Source organism: Ornithodoros turicata, chromosome 10 (genome assembly GCF_037126465.1).
Source record: "Ornithodoros turicata isolate Travis chromosome 10, ASM3712646v1, whole genome shotgun sequence".
In the NCBI taxonomy this organism is placed as follows: Eukaryota; Metazoa; Arthropoda; class Arachnida; order Ixodida; family Argasidae; genus Ornithodoros; species Ornithodoros turicata.
The window spans coordinates 11,675,836-11,690,370 of record NC_088210.1 but is presented as its reverse complement, the minus strand read 5'-3'; the positions used below and the strand labels follow the sequence as shown (position 1 = coordinate 11,690,370).

The 14,535-nt window shown below is 48.9% G+C and overlaps 2 protein-coding genes across 2 annotated transcripts in view; both read left to right on the top strand.

Annotated features, from left to right (window-relative positions):
- The window catches only part of LOC135370334 (ATP-dependent RNA helicase DHX8-like), a 164,378-nt gene that overhangs the window by 98,342 nt on the left and 51,501 nt on the right, over positions 1–14,535 (top strand). The window lies entirely within an intron of this gene.
- Positions 6,416–7,054, top strand: LOC135369723 (uncharacterized). The gene has a single exon (XM_064603235.1). The coding sequence runs from the start codon at positions 6,416–6,418 to the stop codon at positions 7,052–7,054; it is 639 nt and encodes a 212-aa protein (XP_064459305.1).

The window sequence follows — 14,535 nt, the reverse complement described above, 5'->3', positions numbered from 1 at the left end:
CGCCCAGCGACTAAGGCTGGTCAGAGATTGCTATACGTGTCCGTTTCGCCATGCAACAGTCCATGACACTGGAAAGCTGCAAGTGGGAGAACAACACGAGGATGTGGACACCTCATAGGTTAACATGGAACTTGCCATTGTCCACCCTGAAGAGGATGTCAGAGGTCATCCAGCGACGGTGAAACTCAACTGCTCCAAGTACCGCACGCTCCCTGCAAAGAACTTTGCGAATACCGGCGTTAACTAACCGAATCACCTCCTGCACACTGCGGCTCTCCTGCGCGTGCACTCGTCGACAGCGTGAAATCCACACTTGGTAGTTGATTTCGACCACCAAGAGCACAAAATGCCGCCTATCCCGCTGCGAGACAGGGAGGGGGTACAGACCACGAACTGTGCTCCACTCAACATCCGTCAGGCTATAGAGGCCTGCTACACGATGCCACAGGGCACCCGGCAACAAACATAAACTGAAAGCATGTTCTGCTGACTCCCTGTACTCGCAGAAGGGACAGCCGGGTGACGTTACACCAAAACGGGAAAAACGCTCACGCAGCGGCAAGACGTCATGCGCTAAGCGCCATTGAAGACTGGCCCGACGGGCGTCCAACCAGCCAGCAGTGGTCGTACGCCACGCTATGTGGCGCTGAATACGCGTCGAGTTCGGGGGTGGCCGATTAAGCGCAAGAAGTGCCATGTAAAGGCGCCGCACGGGCCATGATGTTATGTCATCATCAGGGAAAGAAGCTCGCAGGCTGCGCATTGCCACAACGTATGCCTTCAGGTGGGGAGCCACGCACTCTGAGCGCGGGCGAGTGTGTGTCAGCTCAGAAAAAAAACGAATGTCGGGTCCTAACAGAAAAGTTAGTAGACCCTGAGCAGGATGCCGCTGCTCTAGGAGACCCTGAAAGATCGCGCGCAGACCTAAGGCAAGGCACTTCACTTTGAAATCGGGCACCAAAAGGCCGCCATCTACGCGAGGCCGATACATACGACCTCTTGATACCCATTCTACTGAACCGCCCCAGATAAACTGAAACGCCGCACGTGTAGCGGCCTGAAGAGTAGTCCGCGGAGGGATGGAGATATTGGCTAAATACCAATATTTACTCAGAAACCAAGACGCAGCAAGGCGCGCTCTGCAGGTAATGGGGAGTACGAGCTCTTTCAAGTCCCGGAGCACAGGAATACTACGCATATGGACACGTGCCCAGGTGCTGGGAGATATTCCTGAAGGCAGAAAATCATACTCAAGAACGCGCACGGCATTCTTCACAGGAAAACCAAAGGGTGCGGAGCACGACGGGATGAGGTTGACGAAAAGTAGTGCGCTTTTATCTCTATTGATCTGTGCATTAGAAACCCTACCGTAGCTTTCAATTACCTGGAGAACATTCCCGATAGCTTCCTCGTCGGTCAGGATGAGAGACAGGTCGTCCGCATACGCAAAAAGCGGTAATGCAGATGTGCCCGGAAGGGCAAGCATCCGGGATGCAACCGAGGAGGCGAGGGACTCTAAAAGCGGGCCAAACACTAGGGCATACAGTGCCGGTGACAGGGGGCAGCCCTGGCGGACACCCACCTTTATTGGGAAGTTAGCAGAGGTACCCCCACTGACACCAATGGAAGCTGACGCACCAGCATACAGTACTCGGAACCACGATATGATCTCGCGATCAAACCCATTCGACTCCAACACACGGTACATGTATTCGTGAAGCACACGATCAAAGGCCTTCCTTTGGTCAAACGACACTAAAACACAAGGTCGCCACCGACTATGTGCCCAGTACAAGGCGTCTCTTAAAGCCTGCGTATGAAGCGTGATGGACCGCTCAGGGACAGCACAGGCCTGGAAAGGAGGAATGACTGTACCAAGAACTGGAGAGATGCGTTGCAAAATCGCTTTTGATAAAAAAATCGCTCTTGACTTTGAATAAGATTTAATAAAAATATTTCCGGAACAGCACCGCAAGCAGTACAGTCCCAAGCAAGTCTAGGTGTGATCACGGTTCTTTTTCGCTGGTGTGTTCGCATTCGGTCTTCCCGTGGCGCTGCAGAGTATTCAAACGCTCGTATATACTGGCGCGACTATATAGTAGAGGACTCCATAAGAAATATGAGAGTGGAAAGCAAAGCATAACGTTCTGCCATCTTCGTATATTTCAGCTCAATGTCACACCTGTCTTCGCCGGGTGGTCCCAGTAGCCAAAAGCTGCGAGACGCAGAGATCCCGATATGGGATAACGGCGAGTGCGGTCGGGTATTCAACCCACTACAGTCGCAGCACATAGATAAAGGAATCGTCGATGCACAGTTATGCGCTGGCAAGAAAGAAGGGGGCGCCGATGCATGCCAAGTAAGCTTATATTACCGTGTCCGTCATCTTACAGGCGATGATGCTGCGGTAGCTAAGAAGCAAATTAGTGCTGGAGAAGTACGCGCCGCGGGAGGGCTCTGCGTGCCTTCTGTAGCGGCGAAATGCCCAGCACCAGCTGCGAACAACCTTTACAGCGTTGCATTCGCCGGGGCATCCCGCATGTGCCTTCGAAAATTATTTTTTATGCCACTCCGAAGAAACACTCCGGAGAAGGATGCTTCTTATCGCTCCTTTTCGTTCGTATCTTTTCTACACTTTGTAAAAGAACTGATTCGAGACATCTCTCTCCGATATAAGGACGCTTTTTAATACCGAGGTAGTTACTGAACGCTAAAGTAAACTATGACATTCCAAAACATAAGCAGAACAAGTATTTAATGCAAGATCCTCTTTGCATAAGTATCACGCGGGAGCTGAATTCTGTTATTTCCATATGTTGCCGGATAGTTACCAAAGGACAGCTAAAGAGCATATTTTGATTGTCCAACAAATTCGGCGGAAGAAATCACGTATCCCACAACGTGCACTTCTCTGGCGGGTTCATAGCGCTATCATTCGCGCATGCCCAAACACTGCTAAATGGCCTCATGTTCAGGAACGGTTCGTTCACAAACTCTTCAGCTTGAACGTAGGGCTTTGAATTGATCTGGGACCGGACATATTCACCGGCTTTGTTCCTGCATCGACCAACAGCGGCGAACAAGAAAATATTCTTCTCCTTCCCGATACCACGGACGATGTTGACACCGGGCCAGTTATTCTCCATGCAATACTGATATGTCAGGTACCAGGATGTGATGTCCATGAGCAGGTCCTGGAACAACCACTGCCCGTGAACGCCGAAGACTCGCTTGCTGTATCTCGCGCACCTGCTGGGATATTGCCCAATGTTTAGTATCAGTTGATCAGATGGATATAGATAAGCGTGCAAGCGTTCAAGTAGCTCCGCGAAGATCTTCTGTGCAAGGTAAGGAACACGCAGGAACATATCACGTTCCAGGTTGTAGAGCGTGTTATATGCGAGAACGATGGGGACATACAGCGTGGACACTTCGGAGTCGTAGGTGACAGTGTTGCTGAAGACCGATAGAACAGACGACAAGCGCCTCCTGATCGTATCTTGGAGGGTCAGCCGAACCTCACAACTTTTCTGTTTGAATATTAGGTAGTAGTCGAAGAAGGATCCCACTGTGAAGTTGTCGACGACAGGAGTCAAACTCATCAGATGCGGATCGACGACGTCTATCTTTGTAGAGTTGGCAAAGTGGCTGCAGTTTGAACCACGTCCCTTCTTACACCATTCCAGCTTCCCAATATTCTTGGAAAATGTACTCAACATCATGCCGACATGAAAAGCGATGTTGGGCGGCTTCATCATCCAACCGACGTAATTTCGGAAAGGGCTCAGGAGAAGAATGGGATCCATGTCGTTGATGAACCACAGGCAGCGTTGCCAACGTGGCCAACTGATCTGCGACCTGTCGCTCATTCTAGTCATCATCGCTCGACTCATCAGGTAGAATTCGTCAGACAGCAACGGGGACACTTGAAGAATAACGCGGAACCCGAAGTAGTTAAACACATCCGCGCTTTTTGTGCTTCTGATGAGAGATTTCACAGCCCTCAAGTACGCTTGATTCCTGACAAGGAGCCTACTGGTTCCAGAGAGTTCAAGAAGATCGCTGAACGTGTATTTGATAAGGGGAACGTAGAAAGGAAAGCTCGCTATTGTAGACGCTAGAGGTCGCTCTTTGTGCTTCGCGTTTAATTGCGCGAGTTTGGAGACGAACTTGAGAATCCGGTGAGAGATGTCTTCGTAAGCTTCCGCATCAAATATGCTAACGGCTCGGTACAGTGCCGGAATATACCACGACGGCAGACTTGCGCCGTCCAGCGCGAATAAGTCTGGAGCGTCCACGGTTACCACGGACTTTGAACTGTTCCCGGGATCTTCAGCCGAGGAAACAGTGACGAGGATTGAAGTCCCGAGCGTACGATAAATTCGAGCATGTGTCTCCCACATTTCGCTCTTGCTGCGGATCGTGTCCTGGTACGGCCACTTCCGGAGGCCTACGCGTTCCAGCAAAGACACAATGTTGGCTTTCGAGTTGGCGAAAGATACGTACTCTTTGCACATCCTATAGAGCACTCCGCCGGTATCAGATAGCGTTGCTTTCTCCGTGCTGGTTAGCAGCGTGTCCAACATTATTTCCGTGTGTTTGGTCTGGTCGGCTTCGAAGTAGGAAGAGTCGTTCGACTTTTCTTGAATCCAGCGATGACAGACATGTCTGTAAAAGTTGGTGCAGGGCTCCACGGATGGTTTCACGTTTAGCATGTCAGTCTGGTAGCGACATAAGCTGCGGGTGCACTTGGGGAAGGTGCTTCTGAGCGTGCTTTCCTGTCGTCCGGTTGAACCCGCGCTAGTAACGTTCGGTAGTACTTCGACGATGAAGGACGCTCCTGATGTTTTCGCCATCAGCATTTCTGTCGTCGTATCAAAAGCGATGTAGCGCATCGCGGCATGTACGAGACTTTTTCCGGCTGTTGTGGTTCTGAAGACATAGTAGCAGGTCACGATAACACCGAGGATTATCACTGAACACGCGCCATACCCTAATGTGGCTGTAGTCCAGGGATGCTTGACGGAGCTCCGTCGGTTCGCACGGGTTGACGAAGGCGGACGTCGAGAGTTAAGATGCGGCACAAACCTCACGCTCTTTTGAGAACGAATGGTCGCAGGACTTGACGGAAGACGGGAATTCTGGAGGGGAGGACGTATTTCATGTTCGGCCGCGCACTGCGTTGGACAAAGCGACGCGTTCTGTATTCTGTGGATGTCTGAAGTTCTCACGGGGATTGTTGTGAAAGGTTGAGTGGAATCGTTACGGAGAGCTTCGCTTCGGCGTCCCTTTAAGATATCTTCACGTCGAGCGACGTCGATAAGCGAATAGGTCTTGCGGGAGGAGGGACGTCTGTCGCAGGATTTTCTTCGGTAAGGCGAGTCCGACGAAGAACGTCGACGCCGACTCAGGGAACTTCTGGGCGAGTGTCGGCGATTGTGGTCGCTGGAAGATGACGATGGTTCGGACGGGTTGACGAGGGCATGGAGCTCCAGCTTGCCAGTGGATGGGTTCATCACGAGTGTAGCAAGAGGGGTCGGGGAACGACGGTGCCTAGACCGTCTTTCGACAGGGAAGTAGAGCGGTATGGGAAGGACGCTCATGTTTTTTTTCTTCCCTGGCGTGGCTTGCAAAGAAACGAATCAAGTACACAGTGGTAAGAACGCGACGTTCTTCCTTCTTCTGCTTCTTCTTCTTCTTCTTCGTCTTCTTCTTCTGCTCGTGGCGTTGATGCCAGCGCGTGCGAGACGTCTTTCGTGTAGAAGATGCCGTGCTCGTTTGGCCCCTGTTGAATGTCAGGATGTTATTTAAGATAAAATACCTCATTGCCTTGACTGGATGGGGATTTCGAATTTTAGATATAAGCGGAAGTCACATATTATATTATTTTTACATAATATAACGTTTTAGAGAAGAGATTTCACTTTGGCGAATTACGTTTCAGCGAAAGGAAGGCTCGGTTAGTCGAACCACGTTCTCGCGAATGAAGTTTTGGTTTCGGTTTTATAGACGACCGGCAGAGAAAGTTATTGATCACGTAACGCCACCTCGCAAGGCATGCTGGTGGGCACTATCAACTTTATCAGGTTATCAGCCGACGCGTTTTTGCCGCTTATTGCCAACCAGAGCAAAATATAACCTCGAACCGGTCGTCCCGGGACGCCATATGTGTGTAAACAAAAAGTCTATAGATCCAAATGCCAGGGTTGCACATTCTTTATTTCAAGTAGGCATAGCTCGGCATTTCGGGCCTCGAATCTCACGATCAAAATCATCTGATAAGGCGTGAATTCAGCCGCGGCCACGAACTCTCGTGAAGGTCGACATTGCGTATCGGTGAGCTTGATCATGCCACATATTAATGCCACATATTAACTCACCGGATAGCATCACACTTGTAAACAGAGCAAGTGTGATGTTATCTGGCTTAAGTTTTCTGCCGCGGTGCTTTACCTATAGTGGTAATAAAGAATATAGATTCAACTGGCAATCAGCGTTCTACAATAATATAAAGGTTGTGGTTGTGGGCTCAAGGGAACCAGGCTCGAGAGAAACCAGGCTCCAGGGTCCAGAAATCCAGGCTGCACGAAAATGGGCTCCAGACTCCAGGAAATCAGGATTGAGGGAACCAGGCTCCAGGGTCCAGAAATCCAGGCTGCACGAAAATGGGCTCCAGACTCCAGGAATCCACGCTCGAAGGAACAGGGTGGAGGGTCGAATAATCCAGGCTCGAGGAAACATGGTGGAGGGTCGAGGAATCCAGGCTCAAGGGGACCAGACTCGAGGGAAACAAGGCTCAATGGTCGAAGAATCTAGGCTAAAGGAAACCAAGCTCGAGGGAACGAGGCTCCAGTGTCGAGGCGAACCAGGCTGGAGGGAATTTAGCGTCGAAAAAATCCGGAGTCGACAGAAACACGTTCGAGGAATCCAGGCTCAAGGAAACCAGGTTCCAGGGTCGAGGAAACCAGGTTGCAGGGAACCAGGCTCTAGGAGGTCGGGATCGCGGGAACCAGGCTCCATTCTTGAGGGCACCAGGGTCCAAGAATCCTACTAGAATCAAGCAAGAATCCTACTAGCCTGATCGGCTGCCTACTGCAGCTGCAAACGCCCCATCTCCAAAGCCTGCCGACGGACATTCATCACCCTGTCGTGTCGTTCGCCGGACCATCCCGCAGCAGTCCTGTACGGCGGTTTTATCAGCTGCCGATATGCGCCATCATTTCTCTAGAGCGGGAAGATGTTTCAGGTGCGGTGAATCCGGACATCTTGGACTGGTATGCCGATTTGCGGTTGGATTGCCTTGTACAAAGTGCTACGGACGACGGACGTCATCCTTCCGCATTGTGTGACATTCAAGGACGTCCGGAAGCTCAGCATTGTTCGACCTCTCTCCCGGCGGCTGCAAACATAGAGGCATATCGCACGAAGTGTTGGGCGTCGTCGTCTCGCAGACTGTCATGTCTTCATCACCCTCGGACCTGCATGCGAAATCTGTAATCGCACCCCTTCAGACAATCTCCAACAGTGAGTGAGCCAACCATTGCCAAGGATGATAGGGTTATCGCTTCTGATTCGTAGAGAGACGGCGACGTACGCCTTTTTGTGGCAATTCGGAGTATGAAAATTGCCACAAAAAGGCGTACGCCCCCGTATGTCTTCGACTCACAAGCGATAACCCTATCATTCTCGACAATGGTTGGCAGACAGTGTGCTATGCGGTGAGGTTCTGTTTTTAGAGTGTATATCCGAATATACACAAAAAGGCGTACACCCTTCTCCCTTTTCGAATACGAAGCGACAACCCTATCATTTGTCGCAATGGTTGGCGCAGAGCGTGCTACGCGGTGAAGTCCTGTTTTTTATTTTTAGAGTGTAGCCCCGCTGTCACAGCTGCATTTGCATTTCTAGCGCCGTCGAACTTTGTAGGGCGTCATTCGTGATGTCGCACGTTTGATTGACAAGGCTCGACATACGTGACCTGACGCTCGTCTAAGCGACTACGTTGCGTCAACAACTTAGACCGCGATGGGCCGAGGAGCAAGATTCGCCAACGCGCCCCCGGATCCTGGGCGCTCCGACGCAGCCATCTTTGCAGCGCTTTTATTTCTTGCACGTGAGCCAACTTATGCTCCTATTATGCACGTCCGAGTGGTGTCTGTGTTAGTGTTCGTGAAAGCTGACCGCCAGATTTCTTATACGCTACACTCTTAAGAGTGAACGTCACCGCATATAGCACGCTCCTAGCCAACCATCGTCTGGAATGATATCGTTATCAGCCCTAGTTTGTTGAAATCGGGAGGCGTACGCCTTCTTCGTGGCACTTTGCTGTTCATAATTGTCACAAAAAAGGCGTACGCCTCCCGTTTTCTACAAATCAGGGCAGATAACGGTATCATTCGAGATGATGGTTGGCTAGGAGCGTGCTATGCGATGAAGTTCATTTCAAAAGGTGTATGGTTCATAATATAAGTATTTAAAGCTATTGAAACATTTATTTTACCGAAAAACAGGTTTTCGGACGGAGTCCGTCCTTCGTCAGGTGCGCACCTGATGAAGGACGGACTCCGTCCGAAAGCTTGTTTTTCAGTAAAATAAATGTTTCAATCTCTTTAAATACTTATTCCCTTATTCACTTGCGAGTGCTACACTCTTAAAAATGAACTTCACCACATAGCACGCTCCTAGCCAACCACCATCCCGAATGACAACGTTCTCGCCCCTGATTTGTTGAAAACGGGAGGAGGAGCCTATTTTGTTGCCCTGCATAATGGCACAAAATAGGCTTCTCCTCCCTTTTCAACAAATCTAGAGCGAGAACGTTGTCATTCGGGGTGATGGTTGGCTAGGAGCATGCTATGTGGTGAAGTTCATTTTTAAGAGTGTAGACCTCTCCCATTATTTGAGTGTAGGGTTCAGTGCATTCTACGGCGACTTCCTGACTCCACTCTCTCTAAGAACTGAACTTCATCACATATGTATAGCACGCTCCGCGAGAACCATGGCCAAGAATGATACGGTTATCGCTTTTTATTCGAAGAGAGGGGGGTGGGCGTACGCCTTTTTCTGCCAATTTGGATACACGATAATTGACACAAAAAGGCGTACGCCCCCTGCTCTCCTCGAATCAGAAGTGATAACACTATCATTCGTGCCGATGGTTGGCGCAGAGCGTGCTATGTGGTGAAGTTCGGTTTTTAGAAGTCGGCCCAGGACGCACATTCCCCAGGGCGTCAGTCGTGACGTTGCCCACATACGTGAGGCCGACAACGGCAAGCCCTTTCACCATCACCACCACCACCTCGGTTTTTAGAGTGCAGTGCAAGAGTATTTCGAACAGAGACTGACTCCTTTCCTGAGCGCTCTATGGAAGAATATTCTCTCTTCGAGACATATCGGGGGCAATCTTCCTCAAGGTTCCGCTTCAGTCTGAACAGATTACTGTTTCGTATGTGAATGACTATGTCGCAGTCTGCCCTCTACTCTGTACACTCTAAAAACAGAGCTTCACCGCATAGCACGCTGCACGCCAACCATTGCCACGAATGATTGTGTTGTCGCTGGTTAATGGAAGACAGAGGGGGCGTACGCCTTTTTGTGGCAATTTTCATATACAGTGAACCCTCGTTATTATGACCATGGTCGTTTCCGAAAATTTTGGTCATAATACGGAATTGTCATATTAACGGGGGGACTTGCAGAGGTTTCGCTGCATTGTTGCCCAGAAGTATGGTCGTAAGGCGCGTATGTCAGATTATCGGGGGTCATATTAACGAGGGTCCACTGTATCCAAATGACCACAAAAGGGCGTACGCCCCCCCCCCCCCCCCCGCTGTCTTCGAATCAGAAGCGACCCTATCATTCGTGGCAATGGTTGGCGCACAGCGTGCTCTGCGGTGGAGTTCTGTTTTTAGAGTGTAGTCCTGCAGTCAAATCGCGAGGAGAGTCATATGCGGCGCTAGAAGATAATGAGACTATACACTGATGAAAACAACAGGAACTTTTTCTTATCGTATGAGTTAGCGTGCATATCAGCAAGACCTTCTTGGACGAACATTGAGCAAACTCCTCAGTGCTGTCCTCAGTATACCTTTGCCCGTGCTCTACGCACGAGCAGCGGTTGAGGCGGTGGCGGATCCAGACCCTGTTTTTCTTTTTTTTGTTGTTGTTTTTTAGGGGTGGGGGCGATTTTTTGTTGACGTGCGTAATGGAGGAAGCGGTAGGTTAAAATGCATTATATAAACCGACGTTTTAGGGGGCGATTGTCCAACCGCATCCTCCCCCCCCCCCCCCCCACGGCTCCGCCACATGGTTGAGGACAGTATCGTGTGCAGGAAGCACAACCGGGGCTGCTGAGAACTACACTAAGCACTACTGAGCACTAAAGGATTTTCTCAAGGGATCGTGCAAACGGGACCAGATCGCTTGGTGAAAAAGAAAAAAGCGGTTTGGCGTACGTTATGGCAGAATTAAAAGAACAGTGCACGCGCACTATGGTATACCCCAAGCAGCACAATGTACTGAAAGTCGAGTGCAATAGGAGTGGACGGTATGTGTCTTATCAATGTTCTTTAGTTTCACGAGTATGTTCAAGGCCTTCTACCTACCCGCCCACCCCTATTGCACTCGACTTTCAGTACATTGTGCTGCTTGGGTACATGTATATTAGAACACTCGCTGACAGCAACAGCATTCGACATTTTCCGATATGGTTTCATAGTACACTTTAGCGAGATGCGTCTAACGGCATATATGAAACGGCAGGGTCTGGGGGTAACTCTGCTCCTGCAATAAATGGCATGCAACCGTTCCTATATTCCACTTTCAGAACAAATTAACTTCCAAGACCTTTCTGACGACGACCTCGGTGAAGAAATAGACGATGCTGTAAGTGCATATTTACGTTTATAGTGGCCGGTACGTATCATAATGGACGATACGTATAATAAGGGCGTATTAGCCCCAAAGAAATAAGGGGTCGCAAGTGCGCACTGCGCAAAACACTGTTTGGGTTTAGGCATTGCGCGGTAACGACCATTTATTTTGGGGGTCTTCGAGGCACCTATAGGTACCCTATTGTAAGACTATACCTACACTCTTAAAAATGAACTTCACCGCATAGCACGCTCCTAGCCAACCATCATCTCGAATGATATCATTATCTGCCCTGATTTGTTGAAAACGAGAGGCGTACGCCTTTTTGTGACGCTGTTATGCTGTTCATAATTGTCACAGAAAAGGCGTACGCCCCCCGTTTCCAACAAACCAGGGCAGATAACGATATCATTCGAGACGATGGTTGGCTAGGAACGTGCTATGCGGTGAAGTTCATTTTTAAGAGTGTACGCCTTTTGTGACAATTAGCACTTCTGCGTGAGTGTCACAAAAAGTTTACTCCTCCCGTTTTCAACAAATCGGGGGGGGGGGGGCAGGACGATATCACTTGGGATGGTGGTTGGCTAGGAGCGTGCTCTATGTGGTGCAGTTCATGTTTAAGCGTGAAGATCCGGAAGTGTCCGTGGCACCGGAAGTTGCGGCGGGGGCTTGTTTACCCGAGAATGCCATGTATACACTCTTAAAAATGAACTTCACCGCATAGCACGCTCCTAGCCAACCATCATCTTGAATGATATCGTTATCTGCTCTGATTTGTTGAAAACAGGAGGCGTACGCCATTTTTGTGACACTTATGCTGTTCATAATTGTCACAGAAAAGGCGTACGCCCCCCGTTTCCAACAAATCAGGGCAGATAACAATATCATTCGACATTATGGTTGGCTAGGAGCGTGCTGTGCGGAGAAGTTCATTTTTAAGAGTGTACCTACGCCTTTTTGGGACAATTAGCACTTCTGCATAAGTGTCACAAAAAGTGTACTCCTCCCGTTTTCAACAAATCGGGGGGAGAGAACGATGTCGCTTGGGATGGTGGTTAGCTAGGAGCGCGAGCTGAAGATCCGGAAGTGTCCGTGGCACCGGAAGTTGCGGCCGGGGCTTGTTTACCCGAGAATGCCATGTATACGACCTTTTGTGGCACTTCTGCATCTGCTTCTGCCCTCACTTTCGCGCCTCTTTTCTTTTAGGGGAATGAGACCAGGCAGCTTGGGAATCGTGGCGTCGACGGCACGCTTTCAAAGACGTCAGTCGTTTCAAACGTGGAGAAGGAACTTCATAGAAATTCGTGTGAGCATATGTAACGTGTAATGTGGTCCTGCGTGTCATATAGAAGATATTGCATTGTTCGCGCACCCCAGTTATCCTTTACTAAGTGTTCAAAACTTTGCAGGCTCTAGAGCACAGAAAGGCGAGAGAATGCCTGAATAGGACAAACGGCAACGGCACCTTGCGAGCGACGCCGAGACGACCTTGCATGCCGGGAACGGTGTGAACACTCGTGGAAAGGAACAGTGTTGGCTTGCACCCGTTCGCACGAAGTAAAATAAATAAAACAGAAGTGTTTTGTAATTGAGAAGAGTAATTTGGCGTTTGAGCCGTTGTACCATCGGTTTATAGATGATTAAAATACCAGAGTGCAAACGGTCTGTCGCGGAACTAAAGTTCCTGGGTCGGGTATTGGTCACTTTCGATATGCACCATACACTCTTAAAAATGAACTTCACCGCATAGCACGCTCGTAGCCAACCATCATCTCGAATGATATCGTTATCTGCCCTGATTTGTTGAAAACGGGAGGCGTACGCCTTTTTGTGACACTTATGCTGTTCATAATTGTCACAGAAAAGGCGTACGCCTCCCGTTTTCAACAAATCAAGGCAGATAACGATATCATTTGAGGTTATGGTTGGCTAGGAGCGTGCTGTGCGATGAAGTTCATTTTTAAGAGTGTATAGAAGATCACTGCATAGGCATTGGGCTTACTTGAGAGCTCGAGCCCTGCGCGGTCATCACCGGGACGGGTGAAGTCACCTGTGCACTCTTAGAAATGAACTTCACCGCATAACACGCTCCTAGTCAACCGTCATTTCGAGTGATATCGCTATCTGCCTTGATTTGAGAAAAACGGGAGGCGTTACGCCTTTTCTGTGACAATTATGAGAAGCATAAGTGTTACAAAAAAGGCGTACGCCTCCCATTTTCAACAAATTAGGGCAGATAACGATATCATTCGAGATGATGGTTGGCTAGGAGCGTGCTATGCGGTGAAGTTCATTTTTAAGAGTGTACACTCTTAAAAATGAACTTCACCGCATAGCACGCTCTGCGCCAACCATTGCCACGAATTATAGGGTTATCTCTTCTGATTCGAAGAGAGAGCGGAGACATACGCCTTTTTGTGTCAATCAACGTCTACCCGAGAAACGTCATCATGACGTTGGTAGACACACCGAAACCAAAACAGATCGGAAGGGGAGAGCTGGGTTCCACGAATGGGCACTTGTTTGCTGCCTCCTATTGAAAGAAAAGTATAGTACCGAAGGTCGCGTCCCTTTCAGGGATCATCGTAAATCCCCTCAAGACTGTAGTTTTCGGGCGTGACCTTGTTCGCCCTATATCTTCGAGCATATAGTTCAACTCTACCAATCCGATGGCGCTGTCGAACACTATGACGTCATTTGTTAACAGACAGGGAGAGGTCTATTTGGATACATGATAACTGACACAACAACGCGAAGAAGAGATATAACCCTATCATTCGTGGCAATGCTTGGCGCAGAGCGTGAAATATGGGGCGAAGTTTAGTTTTTAGCAGTGATGGCCACTAACTACTTCTATAGTAGTTTAACTATAACTACTAACTACTTTGCGATGGAGTAGTTTAACTAGTAGTTCTACTACTTTTCAGGGAAGTAGTTAAAACTACTTCTTTAACTACTGCAACGTAGTTTAACTACATCTATAACAACTTAACGTTGTCCATCAACACGAATTCCTTGTTCTGTGTTCTTGGACACCTAAATATGAATCACAAGCAGTGATAATGATACTTAAAATATACTCTTGTGCCTATGTCGCTTAATTCACATACTGTCGTAAAATCCACTGCCTGTCTCTTGTATACTATCCGCTGACAAAAGAGCTTGCTGCGGAAATATTTTCTATGAAGTGATAGCTTCCGCTATAAAAGTACATACAACATACTGCAGACCATGTACGAGATTTACACTCATGTTCCTTCGTCACAGATCAATGCACCACGCACAAATATTGCAGTGGGTGCCGATTGCGCCACTGTGGACCGTAAAGTATTTTCGCTTAGCCACAATGGTCGATGACATAGCCATCCTATATGGTTATGTGCACACCAGAATGGTAACCAAGGTATTACGCAGGTCGCTACGATCGTCAAATACAAAGCTTGCGGCGGGATTCTTTCTGTGCCTACGCGATAAACCGAGTTGCAGAATTATTTCACAGCAAATGAGGCTTTACTAGACAAGCATTAAAAGTTAAGATTTAGTACACATGCATGGCACAATTGCTGTGCACCTCCGTTCTCATCAAACAAGTAGCTGAAAGTAAAACTCGGAAGCACAATCGTGCCGTAAAGCTTGTGGCAAAATCGGAACTAGTTGGAGCTT

What these genes read in the sequence shown, in the direction of transcription:
- LOC135369723 (XM_064603235.1), top strand. Translation starts at nt 6,416, where the DNA reads ATGTTATCTGGCTTAAGTTTTCTGCCGCGGTGCTTTACCTATAGTGGT.